At 36.9% G+C, this 24649-nt stretch overlaps 1 protein-coding gene across 6 annotated transcripts in view; it reads right to left on the bottom strand.

Moving 5' to 3' along the window:
- NSD3 (nuclear receptor binding SET domain protein 3) overlaps positions 1-24649 on the bottom strand; it is a 121330-nt gene that overhangs the window by 19603 nt on the left and 77078 nt on the right. For 4 of the 6 annotated variants that reach the window (XM_004758222.3, XM_045070915.1, XM_045070916.1 and 1 more), the window contains exons 9-16: positions 24394-24439; positions 21357-21487; positions 20848-20976; positions 19815-19941; positions 13284-13481; positions 12640-12813; positions 8266-8412; positions 4699-4855 (exon numbers count right to left, since the gene is read on the bottom strand). In XM_004758222.3, coding sequence (XP_004758279.1) covers positions 4699-4855; positions 8266-8412; positions 12640-12813; positions 13284-13481; positions 19815-19941; positions 20848-20976; positions 21357-21487; positions 24394-24439 — 1109 coding nt within the window. Of the gene's footprint in view, positions 1-4698; positions 4856-8265; positions 8413-12639; positions 12814-13283; positions 13482-19814; positions 19942-20847; positions 20977-21356; positions 21488-21874; positions 23503-24393; positions 24440-24649 lie in introns of those variants that run through there. The other 2 variants (XM_045070917.1, XM_004758226.3) reach the window with 2 other exon arrangements.

Below are 24649 nucleotides of genomic sequence, written 5' to 3'. Positions count from 1 at the left end.
CATAAAAACAGAATAACAATGAACTCACTACCCAGTTTAAGAATCAGAATTTACCATTTTTACTATTTACTTTTTTTTACTATTCCAAACCCAACTTCAATCCTAAAAACGTCATGTGTTCCTCCAAATTTGGCATTCTTAATTCCAAGATTATCTTTCAAGGTATAAATGTTTATTTCTAGTAGTCAAGGGAATCATCTGAGAATAAACAGATGTTATAGTAAAGAATGACCACTTCCATTCAAACAAGCATTTTCTTCTCTCTAATCAACCAGGGTAAATAATTTTTGGTCATATGTATGAGGTTTATGTAAGTATGTATTTCAGAATCTAATTCATCTCACATCATAATGTGAGATTTGGGGCAGGATGAAAACAATGGTTTCATGCAATGACTGACTACACAACAATCACTAAATGAAATCTTTGTGAGTTACAGTTGACAATTTCCAACAATTGGGCCAGTGAAGGGTTAAGTTTTGGTAGTACGTAAAATAATCAGTATGAACAGTAAATACACAAAAACTTAAATTTTTTCCATCTTTTACTTTACAGATGTCTGATAAAACCATTCACTTAATGAGTAATTATATTATTTAGAAGATAAAACATAATTACACTCCCAGATTTATAGTGCAGAACTTGAACATGTTTCATCTAAAAAGTACCCTATAGTCACCTAAGAATGAATTTTTAAAAAGATTTTATTTATTTATTTGACAAAGAGAGAGAGTGCATGTACAGGCAGAGCTCTGTAGGCAGAGGGAGAGGGAGAAGCAGGCTCCCTGCTGAGCAAGGAGCCCAAGAGGGCTTGATCCCAGAACTCGGGGATCATGACCTGAGCTGACAGCAGATACTTAACTGACTGAGCCACCCAGGCAGCCCTAAGAATTAATTTAAAATGTAGGCAAGAGAGGTTTAGTTGGGTGGCTGCGTCAGTTAAGCAACTGATTCTTGATTTCAGCTCAGGTCATGATCACAGGCTCACAAGATCAAGTCCCAAGTCAGGCTTTGAGCTTTGCCCCTGCTGCCCCCACCTCCAGGTCACGTGCTCACTTTTTCTCTCTTAAAAAAAAAAGTGAGAGAGGAAAAAAAAAGTAGGCAAGAGTTTGTGCTCAAATTATTAAAACACTATTTTGTGTAATCAGTATTTCAGGAAATGGTTCTTTCTTTCTTTCTTAGGATTTTACTTATTTGAGAGAGAGGGAATGGGGGGAGCAGCAGAGGGAGAGGGAAAAGCAGACTCCCCACTAAGCAGAGAGCCCCATACAGCCTGGGATCATGACCTGAGCCAAAGGCAGACACTTAACTGACTGAGCCACCCAGGTGCCCCAGGAAATGGTTATTTCTAACTCATTTTAAGGTAGTAAGTGTGTACACAATAACTACATTCACTAGGACAATTAGGAAGGGGCACACTTTCTGCCAGGGGTTGTTCTGGGTCCTCCTCACTTCCCCCAGGAGGCTTTGCATTGGGGTAACCAGTTATTGAAAAGAAAACAGCTTCATGTGACCCAGCTGGGCCTGACTGGAAAAAAAAATACATTAAGAATTAGTTCATGGGGGGCGCCTGGGTGCTCAGTGGATTAAGCCGCTGCCTTCGGCTCAGGTCATGATCTCAGTGTCCTGGGATCGAGCCCCACATCGGGCTCTTTGCTCAGCGGGAGCCTGCTTCCTCCAATTTCTCTGCCTGACTCTCCGCCTACTTGTGATCTTTCTCTCTGTCAAATAAATAAATAAAATCTTAAAAAAAATAAAAAAGAATTAGTTCATGGGGAGGTGAACCATGAGAGATTACGGACTCTGAAAAACAACCTGAGGGTTTTGAAGGGGTGGGGGGAGGGAGGTTGGGGAACCAGGTGGTGGGTATTAGGGAGGGCACGTATTGTATGGAGCACTGGATATGGTGCAAAAACAATGAATACTGTTAGCCTGAAAAGAAATTAAAAAAAAAAAAGAATTAGTTCATGGATGGGAGTCTTTGCAAAGCATGTGAAAATGACCTGACCTGATATAAAATCTCATTGAGCTATGAACCCCAATGAGAGCACTACTTGGGCTTTTTAAAAATGTAATGTGATTAAAATGTAAGTAAGAAAATTAATTGCAGATACTTTCATATTCATAACTTTTTATAAAGGAAATTTGTAATGTACACCATGGTGACATTATAGTTCATAATACTGGATTGTATACATGAAAGTTGCTAAGTGAGTAGACCTTAAAAGTTCTTATCCTATCTCTTCAGAGACTGTTGCCATGGAGATATCATTTCAAAGGCATCTTGAAGTTATTAGAGCCACCTGGTTTTTTTTTTTGTTTTGTTTTACTTTTACTTTTTTTGAGGCAAAATTCACCATTTTAAGCATTTTAAGTTGTATATACTATAGTTGTTAGTACATTTGCAATGCTGTGCAACCCACGAGCATTCCCTCCCTACTCCCACCTACCTTGGCCCTTGGCAACCACTAATCTGCTTTCTGTCCCTAATGATTTGCCTAATTTGGTCATTTCATATAAATGGAATTGTTCAATAACAACAAAAAGTTCTTATTACAAGCAAAAAAAATTCTGTAACTATGTGTGTTGCTTAACTAGACTTGTTGTGGTGATGATTTCACAACATATGCAAATACTGAATCAACCTGAAACTAATATGTTATGTCAGTTATATCTCAAAAAAAACAAAAAAACAAAAAAACCCAAACTGAAAAAAGGAATTTAAAAAAGTAGACATTCTGAAATTTATGTGAGGATCTGAAGGCTTCTTACACTGTTTTAGATATTTCTTATATAGAAATGTTTTATCAATTGTCAAACTCACACCCATTCCCCACCCTGGAAAGATATATTTTTAATTATAAAAAGCAGTTGTGATTAAAAATTAAAACAATGCAGAAATGTATAATAGAAAATTTGAAAATGCCTCCCCTTTAATCTTATGCCTCATACTTTAACAATAGATGTATTTCTTTCTGGGTCGAAAAAAAAACCCATATCTATATCTACAATTTTTAAAAAACATGTAAACACATGGAAAGATAATGCATACGCTGTTTAACATCCTCTCTAAATTCAACTATATATTGTGGATATCATCTATGTTACTACAGAGACCAGCATTATCCTCTTATGGTTATGGATATGTTGTAATTTATTTGACAAATCCCAGGTCATGATCTCAGGGTCCTGGAATCGAATCTCACATCAGGCTCTCTGCTCAGCAGGGAGCCTGTTTCCTTCTCTCTCTCTCTGCCTGCCTCTCTGCCTACTTGTGATCTCTCTCTCTGTCAAATAAATAAAATTTTTAAAAAAGAATACTGCAATGAACACTCCTATAAATACATTTTTGCCTCCTTGTCCAATTTTTTCCCCTTAAATTCCTTGAAGGGGAAGTGCTAAGTCAAAGCACAGACAGTTACAGTTTTAATGTGACGCCTGAGCAGGGAGACCAATGTGGGGGTCAATGCGGGACTCCTGTGGGACTTGAGACGAAGGCAGCCGCTTAACTGAGTGAACCACCCATGTGCCCTGAGGGTCAGCAATTTTCACGTTTATTTTCTCTTTGCTATTCTTTGGCAAACTGACTCTTTCCCTTCTTTGTCTCTGTTCTTGTTAAGGTATTTGTCTTTTCTTATTAAAGTATAAGTGCAAACTTTTTACTTTGGCTTAACATTTGCTTTTCAAAACTCCCTATCTTTTGCCAGAAGTATAAAATTGTTTATGTATTTAACTGCCAATTTTTTTTGGGTGGTAGAAATATATTTTACTTAGTATTCTAATTGAATTGCAGATTCTCATTTGTGCTCTCTTGAATAGTATCTATTAGTAAAATGATAAATGTGCCTCAAAATGTAAAATGTGGAGTTTTTAAAAAAATAAATCGCGGGACGCCTGGGTGGCTCAGTTGGTTAAGCAGCTGCCTTCGGCTCAGGTCGTGATCCCAGCGTCCTGGAATCGAGTCCCACATCGGGCTCCTTGCTCGGCGGGGAGCCTGCTTCTCCCTCTGCCTCTGCCTGCCATTCTGTCTGCCTGTGCTCGCTCTCTCCCCCCCCTTCTCTCTGATAAATAAATAAAATCTTTAAAAAATAAAATAAAATAAATCGCTATTCCTGTTCAGTGGAGGCTTGCTAAGGAGAGCGTTCTTAAAAGGAGAAAGTTTTTTGAAAATAATGACAATCACACATTCTTAGTCTTAAGAACTAAACGCTCTTAATGAAATAATTTCTCTTTAAATTCTAAAAAACTCTCTCCTTGCACGCAGTTTAAAGCTTCTAGCAGGAACTAAAATGGGAAAAGAGAGCTATTTTGGCCAGGATATAGTCTTCATTTTATGAGAAACCAATATGAATGTATTAGGACACAAAGAAAACATCTTCCCTACTACCTACATAAGACATTTTATTCCAAAATCTAGTAGTACACAGTGCATTAGTATAAAATAACTTTCAGAACATAAAAACAAGCCAACCAACCAATTAAAAAAGAAAAAAAATCCAACAACAACTAACCTCCCAGTCCTCTAAAAACTAACTCAAAACAGGTTTCTCTTCTGTTTCTTTCTTTCTTTTTTTTTTTTTTTCAAGGAAGTGGCTCTGTGCTGTTCTACCTATCTCCTTGCCAGTTTGTATTCAGATTATGAACACCTGTGTCTGAACAATGATTGAATACTTCCTCTTTGTCCTTGGAAAAACTTGCCTGTAATTTCCCAATTTGACCCAAACAATCTGCTTGTAATGGAGCTTCTTGCCAGCTTTACAGTCATTACAGTTCCAGCAGCCTTCTGGCATGTCTATGCTCAGGCATTCCGGGTGGAAGGAAGCTGGACACGATTCACAGCAGAGCAATCTTCCACCTTGAAACAAATAAACAGTCTTAATAACTGAGAAAAGAGGAAAGAAAACAAGAAAGAGGAAAGAGAAAGTTATCTTTTAAGTGCATTAACTTTGATTCAAATTGGGGGAAAATAAAGGGACTGAGTCAGGTCTATAGTGATGGATTAAAATAGAAAGCAAATGAACAGATTTAGCTATTTCCAGTCCTTTTCAGGGCTGCATGACCAGAGACTCAAAGCTTTTGAGGAGGATGAAAAACATTACTGAGGTCTTTACCCCTCAGAAAGGTGGGCAGTTGAGGTATCAGTTTTGCAGGCAGCTAAAACTCTTTAACAGATGACATAACAGATGCTTACAATCTTTAGACTGAATAGATTTGAGAGCAGATTTTCAAAGAAATATGTAGCAACTTGCTTTCTTTTCTCCTTGGGAGCTAAGAAAGCAAGCAGTGGTCATCTTCATATTTTAATCCAGTACCACAGTTAACTGAATCCCTTTATAATAAAATTAGCAAGAATGAAGATAGCCAATAGGTTGACCGGTACTTTTTTATTTCCCCATAAAAGAATGCAAAAAAGCAAAGGATTGTACTTTCTCAAATTTGTGATAAAACATTATCATTTGCCTTTCCAGTAAAAATAAAGTCAAACAAGCTATACAGCAGTGGTTTGCAACTTTTCATCACCAAGAATCCCCTTTCCCTTCTTCAGGGACTCATTTTTTTTTTTTTAATATTTTATCAAAAAAACAAACAAAAAACAACAGCAGCAAAAAGTAAAAAAAACACAAAACCCAAAAAACAAAAAGCCAGCCCAAACAAACAAACAAACAAACAAAAAACAGAAATCAAAACCCCTGTTAAAGGTAACAATTTCTCCTGTTTTTATTAACCAAAGAAATATATAACTGCCAATCAGAGGTTCTGATCCCAATAGTAAAATTAGTCTTATCACATTAAGTTGTTCAAATCATAGCCAAATATAAAGAATCTTATGCAGCCTTATTTTGCACAAATGTGTGATTCTGTTAGATTTTCTGAAATATTAAACATAGTTCAAAAATTGTTTACATAACTTTTTCTGACTTCATATTGAGAACCACTGCTTTATAGCATAAAACTAAGTAAATGTCACTGTAGAATGAAGTACCACACTCAAGGAGATCCCTCTCCTAGCAAAATCCTCTCCTTTGAAATACACAAAATGATCTCTGGATTAAGACCAAAACAAGTGCAGCAAACAAAACAAAAGAATATTTTTAAGTGCAAAGAAATAAAAGAGATTTGGGGGCAGGTTAGCTATTTCTAACAGGTATTTCAACAAGTGACAGAGAAGGATGTTAACCACTGAAGATAAAATATAACACAGACATTTACGGAAAAAGAAAAAAATTAATTCTATTAGAAAATCAGGTCCGTAACCCATGAATATACGGAGATTTAAAATCTCATAAGCAAAAGGTTAAGAGCCCTCTACACAACTTTATGAAATCACAGCTCCAACCTTTTGAGGGTTTGCTATCAATTTTCCAGAAAATCTTTTCTTCCTGTAGACTTTCAAACGTCTAACTGATTAACAAAAAACAAAAAGAAAATCTATATTACAATCAGGGATGAAATAAATTACTATATTTCCTCTGCTTAAAAGATTTTGCTTTAATCATTGAGATTTTTTCCCTTCGCAGTTTCAATATGGATTCATTGTTCCAATTCTCCAAGCTACAGATTAGCTACCTGAATGCTCTTAGCCTAGGTAGGGAATTCGGTTAAATTTCAAGTAAAAATGAGATAACTGACTTCTCCATCAGAAAGGAATGACCAGTAGGGAAAGGAGTCTTAGCAAACTGCTTTAGAGTACATGTGATTATTAGAGCTGATGTGGAAAAGTCAGCCTGGCCATTTTTTAACATAATGGAATAGACCTTAATTAAAATTAAAACTTAAAAGACTTATTTCAGAGGAAATACAGACCCAGAATCGTCAATGAAAATCACCGTGATTTTTTGACAAAAAATACACAAGAAAAATGAAAATATGAACAATCCACCTTGGTGCTATGCAAGAAAACTGCTTTAGGATGCAAGAAGTAAGACATGGCTCAAGCTAAGCAAAGAGAGGGCTCAAAATAATTTCAATTCATGTCAAGGTCAATACTGAGTACTGAAAACAACATAAGAAACAATTGAATTAATCTAATTTTATAAAGGCGCCAGTAGGAAACAAGGCATTTCCCAAAATGAATGCCTCGGGTAGTCTAATTTTATTGCATTATGGAGTTAGTCAGACTGCTCTGTCCATCTTTGTTTTAGAAGTAGGTGGTATCACCAGTCAGGTGACATCCTCTGACTTCAACGGAAAAGAAACAAACAAGCAAGCAAGCAAGCCAATACTCTCTCCGAGCTACTTCTCCACAGGTTCTAGTCACCCTGTTTAGTTAGTTGTATTTTCTTTAGTCATGGGTTGCCATTTCAGATGTCTGACAAAGAAAAAAGATACATCAAGCAGGCAACACAATGAATGAAAAAAAAAACTTATTTCAAATATACCCAGTCTATTAGGTATGTATTAATTTTTCTTTAAAGATTCTGAACCTGGACCCCAGATCATAAAGGGAATGTATACAGGAAAAGCCCTTCACCTTCCTTTTATTTTACCCTCTGAGAATAATAACTCCCTAAGTAATACAGTACTGTTAAATTACTTTTTCCCTGTGTTACAAGTAGGCTATGTAAGGCTAAATACAAGGAATGGGTTTCTTCTACAGGTTAAATTAACTGGGAGAATAGAAATATACATTTAGCTCTTGGTTCTCTGTAGATAAATTACCCATAAGCAATTCTTCAGTTGAGCTGGGTCGCCTTTCAATACCCATTTGGGTCAATCTCCCCAGTCTCCTAAGAGAAGGGCAACTAGTTTTCATAGCATCTTAATAAAAACATTTAAGAAACAAAAGGACAGCATAGACCCTAAAATCAAAATTTTAAGTATAAATCTCTTGGTCTCCCTCTTTTAATAACCTACCCTCATTTTTTAGCTGAAAGTTCAGAACAATTTACGTCACGTCTATTCTTTTCTAACATGAATGGTAGTTCTACATCAGGCAGAAGAGAAAGAGCCTTTGGAATATCTTTCTATATATAAAGCAAAATCCTAGCCTTTCAATTTTAATAACCCATAGATACATGTAATGTGTGAGAATTTATTCAAGGAGAAGAGTATAAGTAGGTAAGAATTTGTAATAATGGAATTATTTTAAGCCCTTTTTAATAATGTTGCAGCCATATGAAGACACAGTCACAACCACCAAGGTAGAATTTACCAAAAGCAACAGATGGTGCTTGACAGGCATACATTTCCCCCCTTCATTTAAAGAGAAAAAAAAAAAAAAAAGGAAATGCAAAAATAAAAGAGATAAACTATTTTGATTATTACCTTTCTCACATTTCTTTTTGGAAGCTGACGAAGAAGGAATCATAGGTAATTTCATCAACTCTGCACGATTTGATTCATTCAGTAGGTAGTGGGACTTATAGGCATATGAACTGAACATGGGGTCTGAATGATCCTGAACTATCAGCCCTATACGAAACAAACAGAAAGAGATGAGCTGCAATGAAACTACCCATGATTCCATGAGGGAAAAAAAATAAACCAACACCTATTATGCAGCTGTGCTAAAAGTTGGGGGTGGGGGAAAGAGAATATGAAGAAAAAGAAAGATCTGACGGAAGAGTGTTGCCAGAATTGTTTAAGGGAGTTTGAGCTACTCAGTACCTTATCCCTTATCCCTACACACCCAGAAGAAAACTGCAAGTTAATTTGGAGATATAAACTGCATTTGACATCATACTTAAAACCCCCTATGGAAGACAAAGCTACATTCCTTAATATTTACAAGTACTATGATGACAATCCAAAGAAATAAAATGACATGTCACCTAATAGCAAATAAGTTATTTACATAACATGGTAGAGACACTGATCCACCTTCAACGTATCAAGTAATACCGAAAGGCAGAGTTGAGTCTCTCCTGGTCTCTAGTCATATCTTGAGATAATCTCAAATTAATTCTAGCTTTCTCCACCAGATAATGAAGGTGTTCTCGATCAGCATGATACGTGATTCTAAAGGAGCCATAATTTGTTGAACTTCACTAAGGTAACGCAAACCATTTACACTTCTCCCTGCCATGATATAAAGTGATAACCAACCCAAGGGTTTATTAAGACAGTTCTTCTGACGTACCAATCCAGCTATCTTATTTGGAGGGAAACAGAAGATCTGCTCTAACCCACTTGTGACACCCACTTCTCCTCTCCCTCCCATCCACTTACCCTTTGCTGAGTTCATTACAGGCCACTCCTAAACCTAGGGAAGTGAGACCAGGGAACATTTCTGTTTCGTGATTAGACAGTTTACAGTGATCTGGACTTCACAATACAGATCATGACAGAAGTTTTATAGAGATCATTTTGAGAAGAGGTAAGAGTTTTGTTTTTCAAGGGGTTACCATTTCTTTTTGCCATGGGTGCTACCCTACACTGAGAAGATTTAAGAAACATCTCTGAACTGGAGGACAGAATGGAACTTAAAATTGCTAACTGGTAAGAGCATAAAAGTCTTCTAAAAAAGGTTATATAATGTCAAATGAATTTTATGCATTTAATAGAGAGAAGCAATGTAGTGTAAAAAACAGTGGGACTGAAATGAGAAAGACAGGGTGCAAATGTTAGTCCCTCTATTTAAACTTCTGCGACCTTTAGGTAAATTATGTAATCTGTGCTTCAGTGTTCTAATCCACATAAAATGGGGAAATAACTCCTTAAGGCAACTGTGACAGTTCATTCATATTGCATATCCAGTAGAGTTTGATTTACAGATACCAAAAAATTGTTAGTATTTATTAAAATGAAAAGAAAGCCTTAATCTACCTTCTCCATTATAAATTACCATTACAAAGAAAGGGAGAGAATGTTAGTAACTTGATTTTACAACACCCACCACCGCCACCATCCCTGTCCAGATTGGAAGGAATCCCTAAAGGATGTATGTACACTACACTGAAATATGACTGAACATAGAATGTTCTATGGCACCATGAGGGTCAGGGGAGGAGTAATGTTCCTCTGAACCTTGAAACATTTCTAAAAACATTTCTGGATATTTATTCAGTCCTTAAGAATTAGGTGAATGGGGGCGCCTGGGTGGCTCAGTGGGTTAAGCCACTGCCTTCAGCTGGGGTCATGATCTCAGGGTCCTGGGATCGGCTCTCTGCTCAGCGGGGAGCCTGCTTCCTTCTCTCTCTCTCTGCCTGCCTCTCTGCCTGCTTGTGATCTCTCTCTGTCAAATAAATAAATAAAATAAATAAAATCTTAAAAAAAAAAAAAAGAATTAGGTGAATGATTTTAAACAACCAATAACCATGAACTAAGAAAAATCCTTTGAAAGGAGGGCAAAACTCCATATAAGGCAAGAAACAAAAGCAAAACAAAGTTTTCTAATACCAAAACATACACAATTAAAGCCTCCTTTTTCATGTGTGGATTAGTACAATCAGGTCTCTCTCTCTCTTTTTTTTTTAAGGAGACCTCTGTAAAAACTGATGAGAGAACACATATTATTTACTTGTAAAAACTGTTGGACTTAGCCTTCTCAAATCCCAATATCTGATCTATTTAGAATAAATTTCTATAAACTGCTGGAAAGGAAAATGAAAGTTTCTCTTTACAAAGTTTCATAGTTAAAATATTTGAGAATTAAATAATCTTGATTACAAAGGCATTTAAATATAGTATATCTTTCAGATATCTGTCAAACTGATAAGATACAGATACAGATCCTGTAAAACATGAGTTTTCCCCTAATTTGCATTACTTCAAGCTTTTACTCATGGCATTTAAGTTAAACTTATAATGGTTAGTCTCTATAAAACTAGGCTCCTTGACAAAGGGCCATTTTTCTGCCTATTGAAAATGCCAGTTTTAAATGTTTCTCAATTGTTGAATGAAAAGAAAGAAGTGGTTAATGTACTGATGGTACTTGATTCAGAATGTACTCCAAGTAAGCCAACATGATAATTATAAAGTTGACACTTAAAATGTTGGCTCAGGGGAGCCTAGGTAGCCCAGTCAGTTAAGTGGTTGCCCTGGGATTGAGCCCCGCATCTGGCTCCCTGCTTGGAGAGCCTGCTTCTCCCTCTGCCTCCCCACCCCTCTGCTCATGCGCACCCCCCCTCACTCTCTTGCTGTTGCTCTATCTCAAATATATAAATTTAATAAAATAAAATGTTGGCTCAGTTACACACTCTCTAGCATGAGTCCTAGTAAAAGCAAGTAATATTAAGTGCCCAGCAACACAGAATAAAACATTTACAAGGTGATAACAGACTTCATGTTATCACTGACACTCATCAGTGTGAAGTCTCTAAAGCTAGCCAGTCAGTTGATAACTCACTATTTCTAAACTACCATTACTTTCTTGGGCATGGGGAGACCGTAAAGACATCAGGGGTGACTTTTTATTTCTTTGGATGATTTTGAATCCTTTCTGCCACCTATTATAATGTGGCACAAAACATTTCAGACCTACTCCTCCAGGTAACAGCCAGGTTTCAGAGTAGAATACAGCTGTTCTTACTCTGCTAGAGAAAGACACAATGTTCCCTCTCTTAATGGGAGACAGCCCCAAGTGCTCACCACAAACTCTGGCAAACTGAAGGCAAACTGAATGGACTCAGCTGGCTGCCAGAAGGGCTGCCACTTACTTGATCTTTTACTACCAACCTCCTCTGGCTATTTTTTTTTTTTTAAACAAAAGACACAAAACCAAAACAACTCAAGATCTGTCACACTACCTAAATTCTATTTTAAAATACTTTATAGTACTTTCACTAAATTAAAAGAACTATCTCCTAAAGCAAAAAACAAAAAACCAAATAAAACCAAAACCAAACCAAACACCTCATCTTCAGCTTAGTCTAAATATAATTTAGTAAGTTTGATACACCTTGGAGTCCTTTCAATTATTTCACCACTAGGGTAAGTTCAGAAAACTTGGCACTTGTACTTAAAAAAATAAACAACCAAAACCAAAAACAAACCAAATTGCATTAGGGGATATTCATTAATTTCTAAAATGTTTAATAAATACTAGAGGTTGTTTTATTATAATATAGCTGAGACACTCTGTAAAACTGAATATTCTGTAATATATTCAACTAAAGAAATTCTATTTTATATTTATTACAAACTCAAGTTCACTGACCCCCTCAGGGACACAATATTGCTCTTACTTGATCAATCTCTTGGCATACTTAAATATCAACAGGTGGCAAGTAAGAAAGCTTGTATTGCTGGCTCTTAGCTACCACCACCAAATATGTTGTCTTGGCTGTATCCCATCAGGCCTTCTTCAATGCCAGACCAAAATATGATAAAATACAACATAAACAATTAAAAAATAAATGTGCTCCTCTTGCCTTCCAAGTGAAATCTCAATCAGGCAAAAACTCTGGATTAAAGAATATGACATGGGAAGAGTCTACTTTGAATAGAATTGTTTACAGAAGGGAATAGATTAATCTTTTGATGCTCCATACAGAAACACTAAGAACTTATCTGTAATTCTAAATTATTCAAAAAATGCAGACATTAGAGAAGAATTAATGTTCTAACAATTTGAAAGTTTAATGTTACAAAGGGACTACTGAAAAGTGTTACTCTCTCAGGGATATTACTGAAACTCTAGTTTGATGGAGAAATATGCCAATGAACTCAAAGAAAGAAAGGGAAAGGACTGACACTCACCTCTCGCACAAACGAAACAAAAGCCTACATTTATGGCAGAGGAAGAACTGCTGCTCCGTTTGGAATGATTACTACAGATGAGCATGTAGGAGGATACAAATATGCTGCCGGCAGCAATGCAAGCATCTCCAGAGTGATAGGCTACTGGACATCTCAAACATCGCATCATGCGACCTGTTTAAAGACAAACCAGAAAAAACAAAATGTACATAATTAGGAATCAGCTGGCTATAAATGAGCTTTTTGGATTTGGGCTCTTTTGGGTTCCATGTGATGCTGTTATGGTAAGATAATATTTTTCTCCATACATGTGGCTCTATTATTCCTATGCAGGACCCTAAACGCAGGACCCATTGAGAGATCACTCAAAGAAAAACTTGTTTGCTCCAGTGCTGGAGAGATGACGGTCTCAAAACCACCTGTGAAAGAAAGTTTCAAGGGTAACTTTGAATGTATGGAATTTTCTTCTCATGATCTGAATTAGAACCTAATCTCTACTTACCGTTGCTATTGTGGCTGAGCGGTTGTATCTACAGATGCAGAGATGGATAATTACCTAATACTCTTCAAAATGATGTGCTTATTATTAGCTACTGCACTTAAAAAGAAAAAAACCTTAGTCCCCCTTTTTAACTCTGTTTTACCTTTACTTGCTTTGTAGATATCTTTCTCCATGGAACAGGCAGAGCAACAGTGCTGAGGACAGCGGAATCCTTTTGATTCAAAGATGGCAGTGGGGAATTTGCGGACACAGGCTTCATGATAAAATTTCCCACAAGCGCCAACAGAACAACGCTTCACATCTGTACCAGACACTTTACATGAAAAACAAGGGTGCTGTCCTGAAAAATTGGTTGAGAAAACACAGATTAAATAAAGCATATTCTTTTTAAATAGAAGCAGAAAATGACATCAAAGAGCTACTCCCCAAAAAGACAGTAGTATTATGTGTAAGAATTTCACATACAAAAAAGGTATTGAAAAATAAGTCATTAAATTAAAAGCTTATTTATTTTAATTCATTTTTAATTTTAATTTTAGTTAATTTACAGTGCAACGCTGGTTTCTGGAGAATTCAGTGACTCATCACTTACATGCAACACCCAGTGCTCATTAAAAAAAGTGCCCTCTTTAATACCCATCACCCATCTAGCCTATTCCCCACCCCCTCTCTCCATCACCCAGCAGTTTATTCTCTATAGTTAAGAGTCATTTATGGGGCGCCTGGGTGGCTCAGTGGGTTAAGCCTCTGCCTTCGGCCCAGGTCATGATCCCAGGGTCCTGGGATCGAGCCCCACATCGGGCTCTCTCCTTGGCGGGGAGCCTGCTTCTCCCTCTCTCTCTGCCTGCCTCTCTGCCTACTTGTGACCTCTCTGTCTCTCTCTCTCTCTGTCAAATAAACAAATAAAATCTTTAAAAAAAAAAAAAAAGAGTCATTTATGGCTTGTTTCCCTCTCTCTTTTTAGTTTTCCCCCTTCCCATGTTTATCTGTTTTCTTACTTAAATTCCTCACGAGTGACAGCATATGGTATTTGTCTTTCTCTGACTTACTTCACGTACCATAATGCACTCTACCTCCAACCACATCATTGCAAATGGCCAGATTTCATTCTTTTTGATGGCTGAATAATATTCCATTACACACACACACACACACACACACACACACACGTTCTTTATCCATTCATCAGTTGATAGACATTTGGGCTCTCTCCATAGTTGGGCTATTGTTGAAAATGCTGCTATACACATCGGGTACACGTATCCCTTCCAATCCGTATTTTTGTATCCTTTGGTAAATACCTAGTAGTACAATTGCTGGATCATAGGGTGGTTCTAGTTTTAACTTTGTTAGGAACCTCCAAACTGATCTCCAGAGTGGCTGCACCAGTTTGCATCCTAACAAGAGGGTTACCCTTTCTCTGCATCCTTGACAACATCTGTTGTGTCTTGTGTTATTAATTTCAGCCAGGTGGTATCTCATAGTGGTTTTGATTTGTATTTCCCTGATGATGAGTGATGTTGAACATCCTTTCATGTGTCTGTTCGCCATCTGGATGTATTCGTTGGAAAAGTGTCTATTCATGTCTTCTACCCATTTATTAAACGGATTATTTGTTTTGGGTGTGAGTTTGATAAGTTCTTTATAGATTTTGGATACTAACATTCTATCAGCTATATCATTTGAAAATATCTTCTCCTATTTAATAGGCTGCTTTTTAGTTTTGTTCATTGTTTCCTTTACTGTGCAAAAGATCTTTATCTTGATAAAGTCCCAAAAGCTCATTTTTGCTTTTGTTTCCCTTGCCTATGGCAACATGTCCAATAAGAAGTCTCTAAGGCTGTATTCAAAGAGGTTTCTACCTGTGTTTTCCTTTAGGATTTTTATGGTTTCCTGTCTCACACTTAAGTCTTTCATCTATTTTGAATGTATTTTTGTGTATGATGTATGAAGCGGTCCAGTTTCATTCTTTTGCATGTGGCTGTCCGGTCTGCCCAACACCATTTGTTGAAGAGACTGTCTTTTTTCTATTGTATACTCTTAACTGCTTTGTTGAAGATTAGTTGACCATACAGTTTGTGGGTCCATGTCTGGGCTCTCTGTTCTGTTCCACTGATCTATGTGTCTGTTTTTTGTGCCAGTACCATACTGTTCTGATGACCACAGCTTTGTAATATAGCTTGAAGTCCAGAATTGTGAGGCTTTCAGAATTGCTTTGGCTATTTGGGTCTTTTGTGGTTCCATACAAATTTTTAGGACTGCTTGTTCCAGCACTGTGAAAAATTCTGGTGGTATTTTGACAGGCATTGCATTAAATGTGTAGATTGTTTTCGGTGGTACAGAAATTTTAACAATGTTTTTTCTTCCAATCCATGAGCATGGAATGCTTCAAGGGTTATTTAATAAATTTGGCTAGAATAATTGATTTGCTAGAATAATTGATCAATCTGGAGATAAGGCACTAAAAAAAAATTTAGATCTTCACTTCTCACTCGATAATAAAATTAATCCATAGAAGGGGCGCCTGGGTGGCTCAGTGGGTTAAGCCGCTGCCTTCGGCTCAGGTCATGATCTCAGGGTCCTGGGATCGAGTCCCGCATCGGGCTCTCTGCTCAGCAGGGAGCCTGCTTCCTTCTCTCTCTCTCTGCCTGCCTCTCAGTGTACTTGTAATTTCTCTCTGTCAAATAAATAAATAAAATCTTTAAAAAAAAAAAAAAATTAATCCATAGAAAACCCAGAACAGAATTTTTCAACATATGGGAGGTGAGAGTGGGAAGGTCTTCCCAACCAAGAATAAGTAAAAGAAATTACCAAAGACAAGACAGATTCCATTAGTCACTTACAATTTCCTAAAACAGACATAAAACGAAAACTCATAATCCTAATGTAAAACAAAATCACAACTGTACATCTTATTCAAACTGTAGTAAATCAAGAACAAAGAGAACAAAGAAAAATAAAATTTATTTATTAAAACAAATACTAATAATACCCACAGAAAAGACAATGAATGACCTTCTAAGAAGCAACAGTAAGACTGAGAGCTGACAGCAAGGGAAAAATGGAAGTCAGAAAACAGTGAGACATTATCTCTAAAGGGCTGAAAGAAAACTGTTACTAAGCCACCATTTTATATCCAGTAAAGGCACTCTTCATGAATGAAGTGAAATTAATATACACTGGGAAGGATTAAAAAATCCAACAGTTGTTTTTTTGAAAAAGATTAATAGGGCGCTTGGGTGGCTCAGTGGGTTAAGCCGCTGCCTTCGGCTCAGGTTATGATCTCAGGGTCCTGAGATCCAGTCCCGCATCGGGCTCTCTGTCCAGCAGGGAGCCTGCTTCCCTTCTTCTCTCTCTGCCTGCCTCTCTGCCTACTTGTGATCTCTGTCTGTCAAATAAATAAATAAATAATTTTGTTTTTTAAAAAGAGTGATAGTATAAGAACTTACTAGGCATGTATTTATATTTTCTACACGCAAAGTATCTGTCTTTTGATAAACAAAAGAAAACTTTCTAAATGATCGTAAACGATAGTTTGAAACTTTTACTCCTAATCTGTTAGAAAGATAACAAATTAGTATCAAAGTAATTTTCATTTTCATGTAATAATAAATAAATCGAAAGCAATCTTTAAAAGATTATTTATTTATTTACTTATTTATTTCAGAGAAAGTGTGTGTGTGTGTGTGTGTGTGTGTGTATGAGAGAGAGAGCGTGTAGGGGGAAGGGCAGGAAGGAAGGAAAGTGAAAGAATCTCAAGCAGACTTTGAGCTGAGTATGAAGCCCTACGTGGGGCTCAATCCCACAACACTGAGATCATGACCTGAGCCAAAATCAAGAGTGGAATGCTCAACTGACTGAGCCACCCAAGCATCCCCAAAAGCAATTTTTTAAAAATTAAAAAATTGTCTTTCAAATTGTTGTTTAAAATGTACAATATAGAATTTAACATTTTAACCATTTCTGAATGTACAGTTCCATGAATTAAATACTCACTATTTTGCAACCATCACCACTATCTCTCTCCAGGATTTTTTCATCATTCCATCCTGAATTTCTATACCCATTTAAACAATAACTCCCCATTACTCTCTGGTAAAAACTAAAAAAACAAACAAACAAACAAAAAAACCACTCCAAACAAACAAAACAAAACAATAACAAAAACAGCACCTTGGTAAAAACTGCTCTACTTTCTGTCTCTATAAATTTTACTACTCTAGGTAACTCATAGAAGTGCAATCAAATAATATTTGTCCTTTGTGACTATTTTATTTTATGTACAGTCATCTCCTCGAGGCTCATCCATGTTATAGCATGTATTAGAATTTCATTTTAAAAAAAACATCCTACGGCATGTACATACCACATTTTATCTATCCATTCACTCATCAGTGGACACTTGGATCATTTCCACCATTTGGCTATTATGAATAATGCTGCAGTGAATATGGGTGTACAAATATCTGTTTGAGTCTCTACTTTCTGTTCTTTTGGGTATACACCCAGAAGGGGAATTGTTGAATCATACCGTAAATCTATGTTTTAATTTTTTGAGGAACTGCCAAACTCTTTTCCACAGAGGCTGTACCATGTTACTTTCCTGCTGACAGCATACAAAAATTCCAATTTCTCCATATCCTGACCAACACTACTACTTCTTCTTCTTCTTCTTTTTTAAATAATAGCCATTGCAGTGGCATCTCGGGTGATTTTAATTTTTATCTCCCTGATTACTAATGGTGTTGAACATTTTTTCATGTGTTTATTGACCAATTTGTAGATCTTCCTTGAAGGAATGCCTATCCAATTCCTTTGTCCAATTGGGTTGTTTGGGTTTTTGTTGCTGAATTGTTAGTTCCTTACACATTCCGGACATTAATCCCTTTTCAGACATGGAATTTGTCAATACTTTCTCCCATTTTATGGGTTGCTTTTTCAGTTTGTTCATGGTGTTCAAAGTTTTTAATTTTGATAAAGCTCAATTTGTTTATTTTTTCTTTTGTCGCCCATGCCTTTGGTGTTGTATCTAGAAAATCAATGTCAAAACCAATGTTATGAAGTTTTCCCCCTATGTTTTCTTCTAAGATTTTTATAGTTTTAGCTCATATGTTTTGGTCTTTGATCCATTTGAATTAGTTTTTATACACTGTTGTTAGGTAAAGTTTCAACTTCATTCTTTTGCATGTAGATATCCAGTTTTCCCAGCACCATTTGTTGAAAAGACTGTCCTTTCCCATTGAATAGTCTTTGCATCCTTGTCAAAAAATCATTTGACCAAATGTGTGAATGTTTATTTCTGGGCTCCTTATTCTATTCCACTGGTTTATAATTCCGCCTTCATGCCAATACCACATTGTTTTAATTACTGTAGCATTGTAGTAAATTTTTATTTTTCAAGCTAAAAAAAATTATTATTATCATTATTTTTGCTTTGTAGCAAATTTTTAAATCAGGAAGTAAGTCTTCCAACTTTGCTCTATGTATCGTTTTTAAAGAAAATTTCTCTTTTAAATTTTCTAATAGATGTGGGCCAAAGTAGTTTGTTGGCACAATTCTGGCACAATTCTGCTCTGCTGAGTTCTAGAGTTAGGAGAGAAGCCCTCAGAGTATTCTAATACCACAAAATATGGTCCTTCCTATCAGTAGTTTATAACAGAGATTGCAACTTAAGTGCTTAAAGGGGCCAGGCAGATTACCTAAGTGACTGGAGTGATAGGATTTTAGAAAAAGATGATAGAGAATGTGGGGAACCAGGAATATGTGCCTGATTCTTGTTCACACACTGAAAACACATTTTGAGAGACGAATAAAAGAATGTGCAGCTAATCTGACCCTGAGGCTGCCAGTGGCAAACTGTTCAAAAATTTTACTGCAGAGTCTAAATGTAATAAATAATATTTTATATAGGGGAAAATACAAGTTACAGGTTCAAAACAGCTTTTATAGCTTAATTTTTCCATGTGTATGTATGTATGTATCTGTGTTAGGATATATGACATAGGAAATACAACCTTCACCCTACTTAGTCAAGTCAGTAGAAGGCAATAATAAAGTGTAAAGAATCTGGGGTTAAGCTACTTCCCGGGCTTAAATCTCAGTTTCATTATATGTTGCCTTTTGACTTTGGGTAAAGTGTTAAACTTTCTCCACAAATTATTTTGATCAGCAGTAGTCTGTATGAGGTAGGAGTAAGAAAAAATGGTGAATCCAAAACCCCCAGTATCCAAAAAACAACTTCCAGTAGTTCCACCTTTCCAATAAAAATATAGGAACCCTGGTTATAGATTGTGATTGATGCTTATTCCAGTCTTTAATATTAAAGTCAAGGGACTTTAACCCAATCTATTTAACACAAAACTCACAAACCCATCTAAAAAATAATTCAATCTACATATTTTGCATAGTTGTTTTGATACAAATCCATCTCAATGATTTGATAGATTTCACGATAAAAGCACAGGTAAGAGGAATTTGAAAGTAATACTGCTAACCACTCTTTGGATTTTAGGAATCCCAATCTCTGAATGGTCTTAATTTGCTGAAATATCTATGGGAGTGGGGGATGAGAGCTACGTAACAGTGGTAAAAGAACTAGATGTCATGGGGGATGCTGGCATGGCGCATTCCTTCCTACCTGTCTTTTCGTATTGATCAAACTAAGTAAACTTACCGGTTTTACATTCCACACAGATAAACTTTCCATCAGGGAGTGATGCCAATCCCAGGCACTCCAGGTGAAAGTGTTTGCAGCACTCTCCCTCACAGGGGATCAGAGAGTCACCAGAGTTTTCACAGATCTGCAATATGGCAAAAAGCAGTAGTTCTCAAACTTTAGCAGCCATCAGAATCACTTGTGGGGTCTGTTAAGACTCAGACTACTGGGTCCCTCTCCCAGTTTCTGATTCAGCAGATCTAGGGTGGGGCCCAAGAATTTGCATTTCTATCAAGTATTCTGACAATGCTGATGCTGCTCGTCCTTGGTCCTCACTTTAAGAACCGTTAAAGTTAATTTTTAATTTTTTTTTAAAGTTTTAATTTTAATTCCACTTAGTTAACACAGTCCTACATTGGTTTCAGGTGTATAATAGAGTGATTCAACAATCCCATACACCATCCACTGCTCATCATGACAAAATAATAAAAATATAGGGAGACTCCTATATTTAATACATTAAAAAAAAAAAAAAAGAACCATTGAATTAGATAACTATTTCCAGACCCAATATGGTATAAAGTTTAAAAGGCATACTTCTTTCATGATTCCTTCTTTGGAATCTGCACTACTTGAACCTTTCTTCACAGTGCAAAGCAGTGTTTTTCAAAAAGGGTAAATATACATCACAAGAGGTAATACCAACTTAAATTTAGGAAAATGTTTTTTAAAATAAATCATCTGCCATTTACTTTTTTGGTAAGTAAGCTCTAGGCCCAACATGGGGCTCGAACTCACAAACCCAAGGATCAAGAGTTCCATGTGCTACCGACTGAGTCAGCCAGATATCCCCCATGTACCTCTAATTGATAACTGAGTATCACAATGAAGACCGGCACTTGTGTGGGCAGAAAAGAGCCAGACATGGCTTTTACCTATAGCTTTAAAGTAATATAATGTAGAAAGATATTACTTTCTCCAGCTGAAGGATAAGTATATTACTGGCGGACTGTTAACAGCAATTATTTCAAGCTATCCGTCGCTGGCCTACCTGACACACAGTGTCCTTCCTACTGACTCCAACGCCTCTTCTTGACAAACTTGAATCCACGGACTGCACATCAGAAACATCTGCATCTGCAGTAGCGGAAGGGCTATCTACTTGCTTTCCAAAGCCTACCTACATGGAAAACATAACACTTTGTAAGAAAAATGAAAGAAAAATTTCCTTCAAGTGAGGTGCTATGAAAATCCTACCAAGATTTGCTCAAATAAACCTTGACACACCTCTTTATTTTCCCTTTCTTTCTAAAACCCCTGGATACCATTTGCCTAATGTTTTGAGAGAAACAGTAGTTGAAATTTAAAAACACAGAAACTATGTTTGTTACATAAGAGATCAGCAAAATTAAGACACTTGTAAATTACAAGATAACCAAACTGATTCATTCACTGAGTATTTAAAAATTCCACAGTCTCCCCAAATAAGTCAGGCAAAGCATTTTGTACATCTTGCAAAGCAAAAGAGAGCAAGGTGCCCCAAGCCTTGAAAATACTTACCTGCAGGTCACTCAGTCCTCTGGAATCGGAGTCAGAGGTGTCTCTGTACGCTGAGCTAGTCATTTCTACATCAGTTGAGGCGCGACTCCTTTTCTTTAGAGGTTTACAGGAATCTGAAATCTCGCTGGCACCTTAATACAACATACCGAAATTAATCCTAAAATAGTGCTTAAGGTTTGTTGTTTTCATTTTTGTTTGTGGGAGATTATTTCTTTCCCCAAACTCATCTGTAGTGTGGAAAAAGCACAGCTCTCTTTGGAACGCTGAAGTCACGAGTCAAAACTTCAGAAGCTTCTGACCTTCCTGATAGTGAGTGATTTAATTTACAACCGCTCTATTAAAACATTTAATTCAGTGCTCCTGCTCTAAAGCTATTTTCAGTCAACAGAGCCTAAGTTCCAAGCTAAAAACCAATTCTTTCAAAGCTACAGGACAGCCGATTGATTTGGAGCAATCCAAGGAACCATTCAATTTGGAGGGGGAAGACATAAAACCCAACACACTGTGTAGCTTACAAATATGGTCGCAGAGACATCTCCATCTTGTTTTTATTAGGGATGTGACAAATCTTTGATTTGTATTCGATTCGTACACGGATAGTGCCATTTTCCCCCGAATTTTGCAATTCAGTTGATTATTGCCCCCCGAATAAATTTTGGATGTTCATAATTGTTCATCTGAGACTTCCTTGGTGAAGTGGCATTTATTGTGACCATTAACAAGTGCTGCAGCACATCTACATATGTCATGCCATCTAGGAGGCACATTGCTGAGGGTTGTAATGGACAATCAATGTTCAAGTGCAGCCAAATCACGAAGAGCTGGATGAGAGGCCTCTATGTGGAATTTGTGCGGGAAGGAATAAATATGAAGAAAAAAAAAAAAAAAGGCAGAGAATAGTGTGGAATTTTTTTAAAACTGTGTGTAATACAAATCCAGCCAAAACAATAGTGCAAAAAGTTACAAAGCAACAATCTCTTGGGCTAATGCAGTATAGGCTATACAGAAACAGCCACGATGAAATGTGCAGATCAGGCACGGTGAATACCAGGGAACCAAGGAGACGGTTAATATTTTAACCCACAGTTTGTGTTTTGGATTTTTTTTCCCCCAAAATTTCCATACAACAAACAGACATCTAGATCAGCCCAGCAAGCTATGGTGGAAGTGTGCAGTCCAGAAGAGACCATGGAGAAACAAGTCTCCTGAGGCCATGAAGATCCGCAACAGGCTGAGTGAGAGTAGCACTTGGAATATAGCCATGTTCTGTGGTGGAGGATGTGGGCCTCTTTAGACTGCTCAGATTACTGGAACCTTGTTATCACATCCCATTCTACAAGTTTTTTCACTGAATGTTTCCTTACATCTATAAATGAGGGTGCCTGCCCATGTTAACGCTGATTAAAAAACACAAGTACACAAATCTATCTCCTTCATTGCTGGTGTGTGGACCCAGAACACCACCACAAAGTATTTCCTTGGCCTAAAAGATCACTGGATTAACAAGGAGTTTTAACAGAGGAACAGGAGTGCTGTACTGAGAGGCTTTCGAAGGGAAAACACAGGTACCGCCATTTCCGATGAGTTTCTGAAAATGCTAGAAAAATGACAGACTGCCAAAGACAGCTGCCATGCTGTTCTCCATGATAACGGCACTAATATTAAAAAAAATAAGAGCCTTTAATGATTGTAATGTATACAGTTTGGGCTGTTTGGCAAAACCCTGCAGATGTGCATTAATGATGCTTTATTTAAAAACAAAAAACAAAAAAACAAAAACAGTCCATGTTGAAATTGATCAGTGTAAGTTAAATGGTGGTTTTTAGGCTGGACCCATGATTTAAGCTGTACCCATCCAGCTCAGACCAAAAAAAAAAAAATCATCTGAATGTTAAAGCAATTGTTCAGAGTCTTGAAGAAGAAACCAGGCAGGAAAAGGCCAATAATGATGATTGGCGAAATCAAAATTGAAAACAAAGAAACTGTTTATCGAGCCGCCGACAAAGAAATCTTGCATGGAGACTCCAAGTCTGGAGTTTCTGGGATGAAATTGTACAGGAATCTCAGTCCACAGTTTCCTCAATCGCTGCGGAGACGGAGCTGTCACTGAATCTGACAGAGCCCTGCACTCCCCGGTCCGCCGACCCTGTGGAATGGTGGAAACACAACGCAATCAGGCCTCCTAATCTCGCAGCGATCGCGATGTCTTTTCTTGGAGCTCCGCCAAGCAGTGTTCCCTCCGAGAGGCTGTTCAGTTCTGCTGAGGATCTCCACGGAGACCATCGCTGCAGACTTCTCCCCGAGAATGCAGAGAGGCTGGTGTTTTTTTTTTTTTTTTTTAAATAATGCAATTTGCCCAGAGTAAACTACAGGTATCAAATACAGTTTGAATGATCTCACCAAAAACGCACGAATCATGCTATGGAGTTTGTACTGTAGTCAAATTGCACACAGAAAATACGGATATAAGTTTAAGGTTTCTTAAACTTTGTGCATATCTCAAATAAGATTTGCATAAGGTCATCTAATAATGGCCATAAATATGCTACAAATCATTTTAATTAAAAAAAAAAAGATTTTACAGCACTGTCAAAATAAACGTGGCAAGATTTTTTTCAATCGGGTTGTCTTGTCTGATTTGTCATAGTCCATGTTTGACAAACATTAATAGCTACTATTCGGTATTCAGTCGAATACCAAAAAAAATGGATTCGTCACATCCCTAGTTTATAAACCAGTGAAACCCCAGAATCTTATGGAGAAAAGTTAGAAACAGTATCAAGTCTACATGGTGTTCTCCAATTTACCAAAACAAGTAAGACTTTACACATGGAGGTACAGAGTAAGATCAACTCTAAAACACACACACACACACATACACACACACCAGGAAATACTTCAATTTCACACAAATTTTTGACTGAAGAGCAACAACAGTGATTTACAGAGACAAACAAAAATACATGAAGTACAAATAAGTAATTCTTAAAAATTGGTTTTAATCAAGGAAATGCAAGGCAACATTATAATAACTCACCTTTCTGTAATCCAGTCTTCACTGTAGCCTGAGGAACTGTTTCGACCTGTTTGGATAGAAAAATATACCATTAACGAGGAATTTTTTCACTTTTAATTAACAGAGGGAAAAAAACAATACTTCCATCAATCTAAGTAATGATGAATGATTAATGTATCTGAAATCTGTACTCCGTCCCATCTTCTGGGTAAAGTTTCTCTGTTTCAAGGTCAGGGAGGGTTTAAATCCTAGTTGCCTATGCTGAATTCCAAGTGAC

Source organism: Mustela putorius, unplaced genomic scaffold (genome assembly GCF_011764305.1).
Source record: "Mustela putorius furo isolate JIRA1106 unplaced genomic scaffold, ASM1176430v1.1 tig00003976_pilon_pilon_pilon, whole genome shotgun sequence".
Lineage (NCBI taxonomy): Eukaryota > Metazoa > Chordata > Mammalia > Carnivora > Mustelidae > Mustela > Mustela putorius.
Note: the sequence above shows the minus strand (reverse complement) of the source record. Positions and strands in the feature narration are given on the sequence as shown.